Genomic DNA, 19,171 nt, shown 5'->3' with positions numbered 1-19,171 from the left:
AAATATTAACCATCACGAGCATTGAGCCCCACTGAAAATACTGTAGAAAATGTTTCACACCCAGGGGACTTATGATGTACAGGGGTCAGCTGAGTAAACTGGTTCCACAGTCACTGGGAAGATAATACAGGAGACACAAACGATGTGTGCATGCTTCTGTGTAAGCCTTGCATGTCACACTTCTGGTGCATTCAATTTGACAAGAGATTTACTATTCCTTCATGTACTTCATCTACAGTTTCAGACATCAATGGTGAGTGTTATTCTAACGAGTGCCTCTTTCACACATCTTCTTGTCACATGTTCTTCCAGAGTGTTCCATGGGTTATTCAAGATGTTCAGGGTTTCCCTCTCCCTGGACTTCTCTCCTTCTTTCCCGAGTTAGGCATCAGTGGTTTCCTGTTGAAGGGTCCGCCCCCACCCAGGTGCAGAAGGGCAGGGAGTATAGTCCCTGCTGGTTTACCTCTCCATTCCTGCTTGTCTCTCATTGCCACAGTGGCTTCTGGAAACACATGTCCAGAGTTTGTCTCCCTGGAGAATGTGCACTGTGGTGAGCTACATAGCAGAGTTTTCCATTACTAGCTCTTCTTGCCAGAATTCCTGGTGCAGACCTGTGATTGGGAAGCTTAATTAATATAAGAAATATTTAAAGTATAATAAAGCTAGCAGAGGCATTATTTAAAAGCCCCTTATTCTCCACTGAGCACCTAAGACACGCCTTCTCACTAGGCCTATGGGTGTTCAAGGATGTCCCGCAAGTGCTGAACTTGTGACTGAGTTGGCCCAGATAAAACAGTGCTCTGACTGCCCTGAGAGAATGAAGCCAGTTAAGGTCTTTATTTTCCCCATGAGACAATATTCTGAATGAAGTCAGGGGCAGCATGCACTTCCCAGTTGTGTGCTTGGCTGCCCCGATCCTTTTGGCATAGTCTTCCTGCCACCTTCCTGTCCTGCCCATATCTCATCATCACCGGTCTTTCTCTGCATCTCCTGCTTAACACACACAGTGTTAAATTCCCCCTCCCATTGCCTCCCTTCCTACTGGAGGCAGTAGCCAGGAGAATTCCCACTGACGCTTCATCATCCTGGTCTACCAAGAACCACTTGATCCCAGCACTCAGGAAGCCCTCTGTCATCCCTGTCAATCTCCTTCTCCATTTAAATAAAAGAAACTTTATATTAAATTCTTTGTGGACTTCACACCATGCATCCTAACCCTTCAATCCACCTCCTGCCCCTTCAACTCCCCACCCGCCGAATAATAGAATAAAAATAAGAAAAAAAAAACCTTGTCATGGAAGCCGTCATGTGGCCCAGTGAGTCAGTCACACATCTTTGCTTACAAGTGCTCATTGGTCTGCTACACTGTGACACTGAGTGTCATTTGTTATCTTCACTGGGACTCCTCTTGTTTATCCTGTTATTGCCCTGTGTCATGGAGATCCTGCAGTTTTTATCAGCAAGACCAGCCCTTTCATGTGCTCCAGCAGTTCATAGATGGGGTGGATGTTGGGGTGGGCCAACTCATAGCCCTGGCTCTGGGCCTGTGTGGGTTGGTCAGCCCACCAGCTCTCCTCCATCCTCATCATCCTCGCCAGCTTTCTATCATTGCCCCAGCTAGGTCACCCAAATGTAGCAGGCAGCAAGGGCCAGGGCTGGTTCTTCTGCTCTTCCCCTCACGGCTGGCTCATCCACTCCCGGCTCACCCATGCCCATACCACCATGGTCAGCTCTACTGTGTTGCCCAGGCAAGTGCACTCCAGAGTACTACAGCTAGTGAGGGCCAGGGGCGGTTCTACAATGGCCAACAGGCAGTAAGGAGTGGGGCCAGTTTTCCTGCTCTCAGATCCTAGGCCTGACTTATTCACACACACACAATCCCAGTACTTAGGCAGAGGCAGGCTAACCTCTGTGAAGTCGGTCAAGGCTACATAGAGAATCCCTGTCTCAAAAAAATAAAAACCAGAAAAAAATTCTCTGTGTTCACATTTGGGACATCCAGCCAGGATTCCCAGGAACTCATTTCCTTTTTGACATACCTTCTTTACATTTCTCACACACTTGAAGAAAACCCGTCTTGCAGTAATACCTTGACATACCTACTAATGTATTTTAAATGTGCCTTGATTTATGCCTCTCTTTGTTATGCAAAACTTTGTAACCACTTCCACATTGGAGTTTGGAACATGGAGTTTGGAAAAACCTAAATTGTTCCTGGGTCATCATCAGTCAAAATAAACTACCCCTTGTTCGCTTGAAGATGAGAGCTGAGGCTTTTGCATCGACATTATTAATCTTTAAATTACATTTATTTTCTAACTCTGCTTAAGTTTATAACCCCTTGGTACACCCATTAAGAAGAACAAAAGCTTGGTTGGGTCTAGTGGGAATATTAATTATGAAATTATATCTGAGACAGCCTCTGTCTCCATCGCTAGCTTCTGGGATTAACCCCACTGTTCTCCACGGGAAAGGTAAAGAGAACCTCCTACCTTTCTCCATGGGAAAGCTAAAGAGCTTATATTTCCTTAATATTTAATGCAGAAGCCACATTTATGACAGAGTATTTTCAGTTCTTAGCATAAATCCATTTTCTTAGCTAATTTTAGCCAGCAAATCACTTGAATTTCAGGGTCTTATTCCTATAGCTTACTTGTCCTTAGTCCTTGAAATATAGCCTTTCCAGTCATTTACCCTGATAGGTTATATTAAATCTACTTTTGGTATGTTTGATAATGCACATTTATATTTGTTTTATAAACTTAAATAAGACATTTCAAAGGGCAATTGTATTACAGTTTAATAGTAAGAAATGATAACAGCTTGCCTCATTTTCTCTAGCCTTTACAACAGAAATCAAATGTTGAATATAATCATTTCCCTTCCATATTTTGTTCCTTTTTATGTCTCCCAGAAGCAACCAATATCCTGTTTGTATTTCCTGTGTACAGTCTTATGATTTGATAACTCATATGTAGCATCTGCAGTTACTCTGTGCAGTGGAGTTACTCTGCCCCTGTAACTTTCTTACAATATGCATCTTTTCTTGCTGCCTTTTTTTCCTCACTGCTCTGCGCTCCTCCATGGGAAAGGAGGGTATGATAAGCTGGAGGTCCCTGACCTTGTCGGCTCCCCTCTTTGCCTCTGACCTTTTTTCTGTGACCCTCTTTTTACCCTCATCTCATATGCATTGCGGCTTCTGAATCCACTTTCTTCTTTATTCCTTTATTTTTGGCATGTCATTTTTGGTCTTAAGGATTAATAGAAGCTCATTTTTTTTCTCTTCTATTACATGAAGACAGGTGTAATCCTACTGAAAGTCAAAGAGGTGGCCTGTATTTACTTTCGTTTGATTTATTTTGAGACTATAACTTAATTACAACATTTTCCCCACCTCTTTCCTCCCTCCCATCCTTTCTATATACCTAATCTTCTCCAAAATATTGGCCCTTTTTGCATTGCTTGTTATGGTGTGTATATATTTGGATATGCATACATATTCCTAAATATTACCTATTGAATCCATATAGTGATACTTGTGTGTTTTCACAATGGACAGTTTGAACTGGACAACAGATTAGTAAACTGTATCCTGGGGACAACCACTTTTCCTGCTTCCAACTTTAATTATTTGCCTATACTCCTCTGTGTATGGTTCATGGCTACATGGACTTTTCCCCAACCAGTTTACATGTTCACTGATGTCATCCTTGTTCAGCTCATGCTTGAGGTACAGCCTCTGATGTTACTAGAAGACACAATCTCACAGCACAGTCCCTGATCCTCTGTTCTTTCTAACATAGAAACACACCCAACAGAAAGAGGCAGGGCTCTAGCTTGGAGAATAAGAAATCTGATAGTTTCCAGGAGTTTCCTGTAATTAACATGTTTGCTATTTAAATGTGATCCTAAAAACATTTACCATTACGTTAACAGTAATCCTTCATAAAATCAGTTTGCCCAGTAAAATCACTCTCACTGTCTGCATATTAATTCCAATTCATTTTTGTGATATAAGTGTGTGTGTGTGTGTGTGTGTGTGTGTGAGAGAGAGAGAGAGAGAGAGAGAGAGAGCTTTACATTTCTTTTTAAATTATCCATAGCAAAGGTTACATACTTTTAGCAGGCTTTTCATTTCTTCCTACTATTTGCAAACTATGCAATGAGTGAAGATGAATTAGAACACTCATCTTCAGGGTCATACCAAATGACTACAGTAGATATTCAAGGCTTACACAAACTTGAAGTCTTTGCATTGTTAGATACTTATTCAAATACTTCTAGTGAAGATAATTTCTGCTAATCATAGGGAAGATGCTATTCAGGTACTACTGGGCGACACGGGGGTGAAGGAAGGGGAGGAGGCATGGCCATCATAAGCATGTGGGAGGAGCTGGTGCCTCAAGGGATGGACCGTGAGAACCTTGATCATTTTCTGTTAGACCAGTTGACAGGAGAAGTGTTAGAGATGAAGGGGAAGAGTCTAGAATCAGATCTTACTGGCATCGTTTTGTAGTAGTTATCTTTCTATTCCCCAGCAGAGATGCATCTTTATCTCACATTCACCAACCACTGCCTGTCCTCCTAGACCCACATAAACATAAGGAACTGTAAGAGTGGATCTGTCAAAAGTCTTCATCCCCTGGGCTACAATGTATCCCCAGCTTTCCTGATATACTCTTGGGTCCTAACCTAAGAGGGTTCTTGCTTTCCTTTCTCAGTATATATTCTTGGTTACTATTAGAGCCTTTAGATATTTTTTCTTGTATTTTTTTCTGTCTAAAACCTAAAATTCCATAACTGGGACCACTATTTTCTGATTATTAAAAATGATACATTGTAACACACCCAGACATGTCCATGAAATTCCCCTTTTGTACTCACATAATAGTTGTCAGCAGACATAAGAAACTTTTCTTTATTAGTTCTTTGAGAGTTACCAGTTGCATACAGTGTGTTAGGTGATGCTTTCCCTTCTGACATTTTTTTCTAGCTTGCCTTTAAGCCTATTCCTGGCATACTTTTCTCCCTCATAAACTATTGCTAAGATGTTAAAGTGAAGTTGATAGATGTGCTTACTGTTATGAGAGCAAATCGATTAAAATGTACAGAGAAGGAAGGCACATTTTAGGTATTAGTTTGCCACTTTTTATTTAATTTTTGAGACAGGTTTCATGCAAGTCAGCCTGACCTCAAATTCATTACATAGTTGAGGCTGGCCTTGAACTCCTGATTCCCTTGCATCCCATGCATTTGGTTTACGTGTGTACAACTTTTATTAGATATTCAAAAAGAGTTAATAGTTTATTTTGTATTCATACTATTGTGTGTGTTGGGGCTTCATTCTCATTTAGTTGCATGTGGTCTGGATGTTTGATCTTGGAATGTTTAATTTTTTGTGGAGAAATATTTTTTGAGGAAAAGTTTTGTTCACTCAAAGTCTCTCTTGGCATCGTCATTGACATGCTCTTTCAGAGAGCCATCCAGTGCTGATGATGCCTTGTTTTGCTTTCCCTCAGTGATACAAATGAGGTTGACATTCCACCCAACACACGAGTTGGCACCAAGCGCTATATGCCTCCAGAAGTGTTGGATGAGAGCTTGAACAGAAATCATTTCCAGTCTTATATCATGGCTGACATGTACAGTTTTGGACTTATCCTCTGGGAGATTGCAAGGAGGTGTGTTTCTGGAGGTAAGAAAGAAACATCTTTGAAAATCTACCAATCCTGGGAGATGTTTGCAAACCCTTTCTGATCACAAGTGATTAAAGTTGGTGTATTGGATACAGTCTCAGATGGTCTTTCCCTCTCCCCATTATTCCGTTGATGCAGTCTCCAGGATATACCTATTAAAACCATCTTTGAGTGGCTGTCTTCCCCCCTTTCCAGACAAGTGAATGTTCTAGACTCAGTGCCAGTTCCCCTGGCCTGTCATACATTCCCCTGTTTGGCTTTCAGCATCTCACTTCCAACAGTTGCTCCAGCAAGTCAACACCCTCTCCTACCCCACTCACCTTCTTGCTGACCTGCTGGACCTTATTCCCAACCCTGCTGCCACATTCTCTGTGTTCCCTCTGTAGAGGTAGCCAAGACACAGGGAAATGTGGGACATCCATTCATGAACTATCATTATTTTTTGTCAAAAGGAAAGTAAAGGAAAATATAGTAATTGTTCATGATAATTTTCCCACAAGGGTAAGAATTCCTGATAAGATCAGCTGCTTGACATGAGTTCTGGGAACCGCACTCTGGTCCTCTGGAAGGGCAGTGAGTTCTTTTAACCACTGATCCATCTCTTCAGCCCCTCGTTCTGTCTGTCTCATGTAGTTTGTATATCTCCCTTACCATCCCTGATCCATCCATGTAATGAGTTAAATAGATACAGTCTTCACCCTCAAGATGAAGGTCAATGTCTTAGAGTTAGAGAGTGCTCAGATGAAGTGACATCTGCTGTGAGCTGAGCCCAGTATTTCATTACCCTGTGTACTGAGATGACAATGAATCAAATAGAAGAATAAGAAACATAGATCTGCTGGGTATTGGTGGTGCATGCATTTAATCCCAGCACTCGGGAAGTGGAGGCAGGTGCATCTCTGTGAGTTCCAGGCCAGCCTGGTCTATAGAGCTACTTCCAGGACAGTCTCCAAAGCTATACAGAGAAATCCTGCCTGGAAAGACAAAACAAAACAAACATAAAGCAACAGCAACAACAAAAAACCAACAAAAAAAAAGAAGAAGAAAAATGAAAAAGAGAAACACGGATGTGATATACTAGTGCTGTGTAATCGCAGCACATGTCTACAAGTGACAAACAGGCCGTGAGTTTGAAATGCTTGAAAAATGTTTTGACTCTCTGGGTCACTTATATTTTATATGAGTTTGAATTTACAACAACCACAACAACAAAACATATACCCCAGATTATAAATCCACAGGGAAATGTATTATTGTTATTGGTTTGTTTGTTTTTTTTTTTTTTTTTTTTTTTTGTTTGGTTTTTGTTTTTTTTTTTTTTTTTTTTTCTTTTTTCTTTTTTTGAGACAGAATCTCACTATGTAATTCTGGTTGGTAAAGCATGCTCTCTCTATGTAGTCCTGCCTACCCTTGAACTCAGACCTGTAAACTTTCTGTGCTAGGTTCCCTAGTTCTAATAGGTATATAGCATCTTTCTAATGGATTTAATGTGCTAGCAGATAATCTTAGGACTTGACGGTCTCATCTTGTTTAGGTGAACAGTGAGAGTATTCTACCAAAAGTGGCTTAGGAAAGACTTTGGGAGGTTGTTCAGAAACCCTTTCCATCATTAGAGGGCAGAGGTTACTTAGAGTACTACAAGGACCTGATTAGATAAAGTTGAAAAATAACATGCTAAAATAACCTGCCTACATTAAAGGATGGGGCAAAACCCAATCTAAAGTAAAATTAGTTATTAGACAGGCTGAGGTAAATAAAATAGAAAATTTAAAACAGAAAAGGGAAATCAGATAATCTTCAAACCTAAGATGAATCATGGATGGTACTTTTGAATATACAACTTTTCAATGTTGAATGTGCAAAGCTTCTTATGATTAAACACAAATAACTGAATCTGACATTTAAGTGGGATACTCTTCCAAACTTCTGATGTTCTTGGTCTCATATGCCAGTAATAGAAGCAATTACATATGATTCAAGATGTGTCTTCTAATTTTACATTGAGACTTAATATGGACTTAAAAATATAACTAGTTCATGCAAATTGTAGATACTTAGCTTTTGGAAATTAGCTGTTGCTTGGGGGAAGGCTTGAGGACCCATGATATTACATGTCACTGGCTTTCCTCTTCCCATGTTTAAAATTGATAGTTTATTTTTCAAATGAGTAAAGTTGTGTGTTACCACACAACTACCAGTTTATAAGAAATAATATTAATTTAAAAAAAAAACTTTTCTTTAGGTATAGTGGAGGAATACCAACTTCCCTATCATGACCTGGTGCCCAGTGACCCTTCTTATGAGGACATGAGAGAAATTGTGTGCATTAAGAAATTACGGCCTTCGTTCCCCAATCGGTGGAGTAGTGATGAGGTAAGACCAGCTTTGTGGGTAGGTATGACTGACGTCTAAATACACTTTTGTTTTTCCAAACTTTTTCCCTCTTTTCTTTTTATTTAGCCTATATGTCTTTTACATCATTTATTTTTATTCCATTCTTGTTCCCATTCCTTCCCATCCCCCTCCATCCCTCCATTTCCCCAATAAAACAAAATTTAAGAGAAGAAAGAGAAAAGAGAGTATTAAAAATCTCATCACAGGAGCTGCAGTCAGACAAGTCAAGCAGTAAGCACCTCTGTCCATGTACCTTTATTTGCAAGTGTTACTACAAAGAGTCATTCATTGGTCTGTTTGAGGCATCTGGTTTCTCCTATACTGTTGATGTTGGGCCCTCACTGCAACTCCTCTTGGATATCCTGTTGTTGCCCTGTGTTGTGGAGATCCTGCAGCTTTGGTTCTGTGGGTCAGGTTCCTCCATGTGCTCCAGCTTACCGTAGATGGGGTGGATGTTGAGGCAGGTCAAGTCATAATTCTGGTTCTAAGCCTGGGCAGCTGCAGGGTTGGTACTTGCCAGTTCCCCCCTGTCCTCACCACCAGGGGGAGCTGTCCATCATTGCCCCAGGTAATTCACCTCTTGCAGCAAAGAGCTAAGAGTAGGGCCAGTTCTCCTGCATGAAAGCCCTCAGAATGGGATCTCCCACACCTACACCTTCAGGGCCAGCTCTACTGTGTTGCCCAGGTGAGGCACTGGGCCACTCTCCTGAGTGATGTACTGTAAGGGTTAGGGGCAATTCTCCCACTCTTAGGACCCCATTTCAGTTCCTCCCCCGTCTCAGGTATTAATGGGCAGGGGGTGGGGAGGAGGGCATGCCCTCTCTGCCCAGCTGCCAAATGTCAGATATGTAATAGGGACAGCTGTCCTTTGCTCACAATCTGAGGGCTGGATCACCCTTACCTCCAGCTACCTGGCCAGCTCGGCTGTGTTGTCTAGGCAAGGAACAGGGACCATTTTCCTGAATGCTGCAGCTGGTAAGGGAGAGGATCAGCCCTCTCATCTGCTGGTAGGGGTAAGGGGCAAAAGGGGGCATCTCTCCCGACCCACACCAGTGTGTGACAGACAACTATTGGGGGCAGCACTCCCATGCTTACAACTTCAGGGCTGGCTCACCCACACCTTTCATTAATAGGGTTGCCAAAATTATTAATTTGCATCACTGAAATTCATTTTGATGGTAACAGTAATGCTATACCTCATTACAATACTTGAATATCTGTACAGCATCAAATCTATTCCTTTTTGTTTAATTTTGTCAATTATACAACATAGTGAATGGTCAAGGTTGAGGCTGCATAACAGGTCATTATTTCATATATCAACTGCAATATGTGAACAGAAGCTATTATTTGTCTCTGTGTTTTAAAGCACCGTGATTTTCTTTGTTCATGTTAAGTCCAGACCTTTCTTTCTGGAGTTTTGGTAAGCAACAGAAGCCTGGGGTTTGTATGCAATGGCATGATAAAAACGCTGGCCTCTTCAGCAAAAACAATGAGGCCTTGGTGTGAGAGAGATGGCTCTACTAGCAAAGAGGGCCCTCCTATTGTTTTACACACACACACACACACACACACACACACACACGTACACACACACACGTATGTATATGTGTATTCCTAATTACATAAATACAATCTTCTTAGGATATATAAAGTTACTTGAATGTATATGATTGTAGAGCTGGAAAAAAAAATCATTGTTCTTAGGAAAGAGCCCCTAAATTGTTTACCCAATAGGGGAGAGAGAAACAGAGAGAGAGAGAATCCCAAGAGGTTATTTGCACTAATCTGTTTACTGTAAGAGTTTAAATGTGAACCCCACATGTGTGTGGCAAGCTTTGCCAACCTGAATCAAGGGAGTGGAGCAGACCTAGACTCTGGCCTTGTGTACTGATACAGTGTCTCCGCACCCATCTCTCCTTCACTCACCCCCGGCTGAGACTCTGGCATGTTAGAAATACAAGAAGAATTTGAAGCACAGTCAGATAAAGAAGACTCTTAAACATGTACTGAGCCCATCTCCACCCTCCACACACACAAAAAAAGGTGCATAGAGCATTATTCACTATTCAAAGTAACTGGCTCATTAGCCCAGTGTGTAGTTCTTGCATTTCTACTTAGTATATGCTTTCCAAAAGCTGTGCAGAGAGCACCGTGAGATGCTGGAGTTGCATTCTTTCTTCTGAAGGAGACTGTGGGTATTGATGTCATTTGAAAGCTCTTCACTGTTGATTTCTAATGAAGGGAAATTGTGATTTGCAAAAAGAACAGTTGATAGACCACAGGCAAATCTAGGGGAAAGTTTTAACAAAGCTATGCACAGATCATTAATCTTGCTAAGTGGCACAGCATTGTTCCACTGTTAGAGCAGGCTGCAGTGATGTAGGAATAGCCATGTTTGTTTGAGCAGTACAGAATTAGATAAAATATTGAAACACATTATATGCTGTAAACAATCAGGGGCTATAGAAGAGAATACAGACGTACTAGGTATCATGTTTGCTTAATAGTGTCTTTGAAGTCATCCTTGAGTATCCTCAAAGCTTCTCTCTTTTTTTCTGTCACAGGGGGATATGAGAATCTGTGTGAGTCATCATTTCACACACAAAAAAAAGTTTGAGTGAAATTTTGTGTCCATGTTTTACTGGTGTCTTAAAAATATATTCAGACTTCGTGAACTAGCTACAAGCCAAATATTGAGCAACTTATTGCAAGTACGTTCTTCTAACATCACTCCACTCTTCCGTTCTCTTTCAGTGTCTCAGGCAGATGGGAAAGCTCATGACAGAGTGCTGGGCTCACAATCCTGCCTCCAGGCTGACAGCCTTGAGAGTTAAGAAAACACTTGCCAAAATGTCAGAGTCCCAGGACATTAAGCTCTGACATGGGATACTTGTGGACTGAGCAAGAGATTTTACAGACGCCTACATAGTCCAAGCCTTGAACATTGTCCTACTGCCCGGTGGGTTCAGACTTCCCCTCTCAGGGAACAAGCTGGACAGACACAGAACGCCCCAGAAACACAGATTCTTCATGGCTTTCTAAGGAGCGGAAACCATTTGGGTAACTTGTTCAAGATATGACTCATGTTGCTTTCTAAGAAAGCCCTGTATTTTGGAATTGCCATTTTTTTTTAAAAAAGAAACTTTAATTTTACCAAAATAAAAACAATATTGTAGATGTTTTGAGGTTTATACAACTATAGTTTAAATAATAACAAATGTTCTTTGTAGAAAATTTCCTAGAAGTCAAAATGTTTTTCCATTGGCAAAAACTTTTGCACTCTACAAATCAAAATAGTCTTAAGGACACAAATTAGAATTCATCTTCCCTGCCTCCCTGCCCCAGCCACTTCAGACTGTTTGGGCAAACCCCACTTTATGATGCCAGTTAAGTGTGAATGTACATGCATACAGGTCCCACCTACCTGGGACCACGGTTTAGAATCCTGCAGGTGGTCCTCTTGCAGCTCCAGCCATTGTGGGAAAAGGGAAGGTTTTATGTCACTAATAGAAGTATGTGTTGGTGGGTATTCTTCAGAACTGCTCTCATTTCTGGTTGCATTGGGCAGCTCCTTCAGGTAGATCCCTTCCTTTTCATTAAACAAGAGCCAAAGTTTTCTCTTGTTCAGAGAATCAGCATGTGCATGCTTTTGTTCTCAGGAATCAGAAGATCGATATTAAATAAAACCACCACGAGTGTAGTAGAAACAAGGTACTTTACAATACAAATGATTTGCGCTCGTGTTGCAACAAAACCATGCCAGCAAGGCAGGGCAGAAGTTGAGGGTGTAGATAGATGGTTCGTTCCTTATGTATGTGTAAGAGCCCATTACAGAAACACAGGGAGGTAATAATACACATCATAATTTGTATACACACAGATAGTTTTATGTTGCTGTCTTTTCTATATCTTGGATTTAAGAAGTAGAGAGGAAGCATCTGTCGGGTTAAAGTCATGAAACTTCAATTTAAAAATAAGCTTCAGGTGATTGGTTGAATAGAGAGAAGTTAATGAAAGTCATTAAACATATGGCTGGTGTGATTTATTCTGGAATAGACGTGGATCCGGTATAGACCTCTTAAATGATTATTTCACACATTATGTATGACTCATTCATCCTAATGTGCATTTCACTATTAACTTATTCTGTTTCTCCATTATGGCATATGAACAAAACAGCTTCTGATTCGGCCCTATATGGTTTTAACTTTTGACTATATGAGCAAAGTCACTACAAGCCAGGATTCCCTAGAAACAGGACTACAGTAAAGTGGGAAATGCCACATGACCCTTGCACCCTTATCCATTTATTTCCTTGCTGTGTTTCTTCCTTAATGATTTGAAATTAATTACTAGTTGTTAAGGAAAGTTACTTTGCCTCAGAAAATGACATTCCTCCCAGAATACTCCAGGGGGCAGTGTTTTCTTATACATTTCACTACTGGGTACTTGAAAGATGGAGACATTAAGAAAAATTGACAGCTGCATGAGAAATGAGGAAGTGTTTTAGTCTCTTCTGGAGTAGATGTTCAGCTGGTAGACTGTTCATTGGAAAGTTCCTGGAGCTACAGTGGCTGCCAGAGGTACTTGGGATTTGGGAACAGTGTAGAGAAGTGACCTTTCTGTCCTAATTCACTGTTCTAATTCATGGTACCACAGAACCATGTTCTGTTTTCCACTAAAAAAGAAGAATTTCTCGGTTCTTGAATTTGAAAAAATAAATAAAGCAATGCATTGCTAAGTTAACGGTCATTAGATTTTGTTCTTACTGAGGCTGGTATAAGCTGAGTCACTGAAGAGTTATTTCACTGTAAATTATATTTGCTACAGACAATTTTGCCATATATTTGTAAACTAAGTGTGTGGCAGTCATCTGGGCCCAGGAGGAAGAAACCTTAGTGCCTAGACAGGTCTACAAACACTCAAGTAAGCATTTTGCTAGTTAATTGGGTATGGTTTGATTTTTTTTTTTTTTTCTGGGTTTTCCTTAGGTCTAAGTGAGATTGGGGAACCTCTTAGGTCAAGCTGTGTTTTCTTATCAGTAGATTTTAAAACATGGATAGCTTCAAACCAGTGTTTTGTGATGAGGCTGTTTATGATGTAAAGTTTACTAGATTTCTAGGGTTCTAGTGAAAAGTGGGAGGAAACTTAAGGGTGCCCAGATTTCATCCATATTACTCATTTTATTGCTTTTGGGGAAAATAAACAGCTTATGTTCTAATTATCAACCTTATTTATTCAATATGAAAATCTTGAAATTACTGACATACTTCAAAAGTCCACTCAGTTATTACCAATTTTCAATGAAATAAGAATTTATAATTTATTTATGAATATAATTTCTGTCTTTTGAAATTCTGCTTAATAAAACTAAGTTGTTAAGGACTACCTGTTCACTTCCTAATAATCCATGCTAACTTTAGCACTTCTAGCACATCAGAAGTGAAAGCTATTTTCCGTTTTGCTTTGGCTTCTTGCAAATTAGTAATATGAGTGCTGCTTACCTTTAGGTCTATTTCAAAGAGTAAGATTTGCTCCTAATTCCTCTCTTCAAAAAGAATTCTAAATTATTAATTGTTAGATAAGCTTTGTATGTTCAAGTTTATGGTTGATGTATGTGTGTATATATTATATAAATATAGATGTATATGTAAATATGTTCATTATGGAGTCTGGCACAACTCTAGTATGTGGATTAGAGAGTAAAATATTATGGATGATGAAGTCCTAAATGAATCATAGTATTTATTTATGGAAGCATGTACATTGTTAACTCACAAATGAAGAACGTGAGCACTATGTCTGAACTCTTGGACAACGTACCCCGAAATCACTGCTGATCATTCTTTATGTTCCTCAGACAGAAAACTTCTTAGATAACATGCTAGGATTTTAGATACAGGGAATTTTTTGACACGTTTCAATTGATGTGTAGTCAAGAATAACAAGTACTCAATAATGACTGATTTACATGTTCCTAGGGTCATGAATATTCATCAGGAATTTTATATTGTTCACCTGTTCTCATACTTGTTTATGGATGGAAAGGCAGTAAGAAAATTACATTAAAAAATATTAGAACATGGTTTGGTGGTTATACCACCTCTGAATCCCCAAGTCCCCAAAACAGTAGAAATGAAAGGGGCTGCATCAAAAATGATGCAATTAGAATTAATTGTTATACAAACTAATGCCATTTTTTTTTTAAAGAGAAAAGCTGGCAATATATTGGGTGGGTTATTCTTTTCTGTTTGTTTCAAAAGAAGACTCATTTGGGTTGCTTAGGGGGAGCCAGTGCCTTATGGAATTTGTATATACTGTAATTATTCAGGGTTAGGGAACAAACAATTGTATTTGTTACAAATTTATGTATGATCTGTTTTCATATTTCTTTCAATAAATGGTGTCGTTTCCCCATAGAAAAGCCATGACTATTATAGTTGTGTCTTTCCTTTGTCTTTGAAATGACTTCAGGACAGCAAGTAGGGAGACAGCAGTGAAGGAGAGCAGACCAGGTAAGTGCACGCTCTCAGGAGCGGTGCCTTCCACTTTCTCTGTTTAGGAAACATAGTCATCTGGTGTGGGGTGGGTAGTTTGTGATTAAGGAGACATGAAGAAAGTGGAACGTTTCACTGTGGAAAACTACAGTTTACCGGGGAAACAGCCAGCTGGTCGTGGGCAGTGCTGAGGATCAGTAGAGGTTGCTAATACTAAATGTGGGGCAGCTGATCCTGGAGCTGCATGAGGACCAAGGCTCCCTCTTGCGTCGGTGGGGTGATAATAGGGTTCAGTTTGAACTTGTGAAGTCTGTTTCTTTCCCTTGAAGATGAGACCAACAGTAACTCCTATTGCATGGAGTGTTTCTGAAGATGAAATAGTGTGTGCCCCACCTATGGTGAGAACTCGGCTATTCTATTGGTTCTCAGTACAGGTTCATGGGGCCCCTTGCTTTTGTTGCTTGCAATTTATTTTTAAATCTCACTCCAGATATAGGTACAGAGACAACATCTAAGGGTTTAATCAGCAAGGAGAAGAGGAAAATTATTATCAAAGGGCTATGTGTCCTGGGCCTCCAGAGTAGAGCATAAAACACAACTACTAAAGGGGAAAAATACACCTGCCAGCGCTTGTGTAATGTGCTCGTGGTTACTGAGGAGGGGTGCGACTGAAATCCAAATGACACAGGGTGTCATCTGAGGTGGCAGGCTTAAATTGTGGCCATGGTTGCTGGTGATGAAAGCTCAGAGATTTGTTCTTATAAATTTTGAAATCATCAGGGTGGTTGCAGCTTTAAGAAGATTTGATCTTCTTGAGCTTCAAGAAGAGACCAAATTCTCCTAGGCCTATGAGAGAATGAGTAGGAAGTCAATGGGGGAAAGAGTTAGATCCAGAGATGGGCTTGAAGGACCTAAGCGTTGGAAGGGCAAGAAGTAATGGTGACAGAAGGAAGCCTCAGAATGTGGTGAGAGAGACTGGCTCTTTGTGTGTGGGAATGAGACCCTTGTTGACTCGAAAGCAACATCTTAGAAGCAGTAATCTCTCTGAAAGGGGAAAGGGGAACCAAGGTTGCTCTTCCATTGAGTGAGCATAGAGAGCAGGATGGGAAGCTTGTTTTTAAGGGTTCTATTTGAGATTGGAAAGAAAGATGTAGCCCAGGACTTTTTTTTTATTGGACATTAAGAAAGGTTCAATATAGTAACCTTGATCAAAAGGCCTGATGTTTGGTATTTTAGTCTGCTGCAGTTGTGCCAATGGAGTATGTTCAAATATTTGGGGTTCAGATTAACCTAGCTCTATTCCCTTGTTTATTTTTCATGATTCTTCAGGAATATGTAATATGAGAATCCTAATATTTTCACCTCTACCTTGAGATAAAATGCCCCCTGGAGACTATTAGAAAAAAAGATGAATATATAAAATATATAGCCACTTGTGATAGGGGCCCTTCTTTTCTGGCAGCTTTGGTAGATGTATAGCTAATGACAGTTCAAAGCCTGAGGAGGCTTCCTGTTCTCCAACTTCTGTGTGTTGTGGTTCAAGCTGAACTTCTCACAGGACTCAAAGGCAAGTATCAAAACTGGCCTGAGTAATGGGTTCTTCTTTTTTTTTGGGTCACTTTATATATGCCAGATTTGTTTTCTCATCTGAAACACCAGCAAAGTACAGAGGTCTCCTCATTCAGGAGAGCTATCTGGGCTATGCCATTCCTACTCAAGATTCTGATATTTATACAGTTAGAGGCTCCCTGGAACTGAGGAACATTCTTTACTTGCTACCATACTGAGGATGGATTCGGGGCCAGATCAACAGTGGGACTCTAATGACCTCATAGGCATGAGGGGAGAGGTGCTCACTGATTTGGCCTTGAAAAATGTTTGCATATTATCCAAAGCTGTGGTGATATTGTCAGTGCATCTTCCAGCTACTGAAACTCAAAGGAGGGACAGGCACTGAACTATATTATGGAACATGTTATATTTTCCTGTGACTGACTGCTTTTATTTGTTTATTAATCAAATTTTCATTCTTTTATCCATGGACATCCCTTTGAGTCTGTGCAAGGTCCCTTTACGTGCTTTCTTAGCTTCTTCTCTTCCTTGAACCAATACCTGAGTTTGTCACCATTGTGGAGCTCCTGGGGGTGGGTGTTTGCTTCTCCAATGTGGTGGCTTATCCCTATTGGAGAGGCTAGCCAGGGTAAGAGAATAGGTCAAGGGGCATATGGCAGTCAGTCTGTAATACGTCTCCAAATCTGTCTGTCACTGAAGCTGACTCTGCTCTTTCTCCTCAGAGACATAGCTGCTTTCCATCTCCAACCTGGAAACTTTCTACTTGCTCTCTGGAGTAACTGGGGCCCTGTACTATATCAGACACAACTTTTGGGATTCATAGTAGCTCAGGCCTGGGCCTTTACTGTTGATGTAGTTATTTACGAACTCTACTAGAGATTGGATCTTTGAGTGTAGAGCATGGTCACGTTTATATTTGCTCCAGAAAATGTAGATGCAGGTGCTGGAAGATGCTAGCTGTATTAACTGCTTACTGTTATTGCCTGTAGCTTTCTCACACTCCTAGCTCAAGCTGCATTCAGATGAAAGAAACCAGAGTCTCTAGAGATAGTTTTTAGAGGCATTGGCCCAGAGAACACAATGTGTAAAGGTCCTGGAGAAGCATCATTCTAGAACTTCACCCCACCATGGAGGGAGGTTATGATTACCATTCAAATAGGACCCAAAAGTCTTTTGACTTACTGAAGAAACCCATGATAATTCCTGGCATGAAGTATTTCTGTTATAGAGAAACAGAGCAGGCACTCTCTGTTGCTTATAAATATAATTTATTACCTGTTTAAAAATTCTTTCTTACATTTTGTACATGTTGGCTGACAATAAATGCAGGCAATTTACAAACCAAGGGGACTGCAGGAAAATTGGGTGAGGCAACAGGAGAGAGAAGAGACACACCCAAAGCTGGTGTCCCTCACCTCTACCACACAGCAAGGCGATGAACAGAATGCTGGAGAGCATTCCACTGCCACCAGGGGTCATTAGAAAAGGAATTGCATAGAAGATACAGCAAGACAGAATTCTATAACAAAGAAGTATTTCATATCTGAGAAGCCAAGGTTGTGTTTTTGCTTAAAAAAGAAAAAAGAAAAAAAATTGACAAAGCATTATTTAACCTGATACTTAATAAGTTGAGCTGGTCCAAAGAGAATGGCACAGGGTGACCCAGCCTCTCTTTAGAAGAAGGCTGGGATTGTTTTCTGATGAGTATTAGTTTTCATCGTTTGAACAAAGAGGAGGAAGGTACTGATTCCCTACAGCTCAACATTAAGCTCACTACATACAGCACTGTGACATCCGAAACACAGGCACAGTATACACACACACACACACACACACACACACACACACACACACACACACACGCACACACTGGTGATATTCCCTGCAACTTGGCTAAATACATTGTCTGGAGGGTGAGGGTGTCACTACCCATAGTAGGTCTAGGAAAAAGTGAAAGAAGGAATACAAGTCTTTTGTTCAACTGGCTCTTCTTTCTTTTCCAAGATCTGAAGAAAAACATGAGAGTTCATATGTATACACTTTTAGGTCCTATTAATGGCTGCAGGAACACAAACATAGCAAAGGTTTTCTACTGGCTGTGGGTTTTATGTTTTGTATGCTGTTGTAAAACTGGTTTAACATACAGCATAGAGCTTGTCGTGATGCTTTGATGTTGCCCCTTCATAGTGTTAAGGGAAGATCAAAGGCCAAGAGCTCATCACCGTTGGGCTGCTGATCAGTACAACCAGCCCATAGTTCACAGTCCCCACTGCTGGGTGACATCAGGCTTCATGGCATTAGGGCCTTTGGTATATAAAGATGACCCAGGGTTTACGCTTATTTAAAATGGGCCCAACAGTACTTTTGCCTGCAATTCATCATTTTGCCATGCCACATATTCTCAAATAATATATAAAAAGCTGGTGTACCATCACAACTAGCATGGCTGGTGGACAGCTGATTGTATCTCACACACTCCCTGATTTTCTATTGAACAAATAGTAGGTTGGGTCATGACTGTCCTGATATATGGCAGGGACTTCCACCATAGGATTCTGAAAGTTCTTGGGACAGATCCCTTCATTATATAGTTGAGTATTCTAAGACTTGCAGGTAGCCTCTTATATCTCATTGGGTTTACCTGCTATTATGTTTATGGAGTGTGTTTGTCCTGAGGCTACCTCCCCAACCACACTTACATAGGCCTCTGGCAGAAAATACCTTTGGTTGAATGAGCCCTGTTAATGTCTCACGCAGCTTAGTAAAGGAAGTAGTAAAGCCCGCTGGACTTCCTGAAGACTGTCGCAGTAAGTTTTCAGAAAAGGGGCAACCATTTGGCCAATAATACTAAAGTATCCATAGCTACATTGTTAGTTTGAAGAGATAATTCACCCAGGTGCATGCAGGCCATCTCTTCTATTATTAAAAATGAGCTTAATTTCCAGGTGTTGGGAAACATGACTTCACCTGGCTTATTTATCCTATATGAACATAAATTAGTATTGGTTA

At 40.5% G+C, this 19,171-nt stretch overlaps 1 protein-coding gene across 1 annotated transcript in view; it reads left to right on the top strand.

Annotated features, from left to right (window-relative positions):
• Positions 1 to 11,222, top strand: part of Bmpr1b (bone morphogenetic protein receptor type 1B) — a 39,336-nt gene extending 28,114 nt beyond the window's left edge. The window contains exons 8-10 of the mRNA XM_051194534.1: positions 5,520 to 5,695; positions 7,939 to 8,069; positions 10,848 to 11,222. Of these exons, the coding sequence (XP_051050491.1) occupies positions 5,520 to 5,695; positions 7,939 to 8,069; positions 10,848 to 10,973 (433 nt within the window). The 3' untranslated portion in view covers positions 10,974 to 11,222. The remainder of the gene's footprint in view (positions 1 to 5,519; positions 5,696 to 7,938; positions 8,070 to 10,847) is intronic.
• Positions 11,223 to 19,171: the final 7,949 nt, after the last annotated feature.

This window comes from Phodopus roborovskii, unplaced genomic scaffold (assembly GCF_943737965.1).
Source record: "Phodopus roborovskii unplaced genomic scaffold, PHOROB, whole genome shotgun sequence".
NCBI lineage: Eukaryota > Metazoa > Chordata > Mammalia > Rodentia > Cricetidae > Phodopus > Phodopus roborovskii.
The sequence above is the reverse complement of the archived record's forward strand: the minus strand, read 5'-3'. Positions and strand labels throughout refer to the sequence as shown.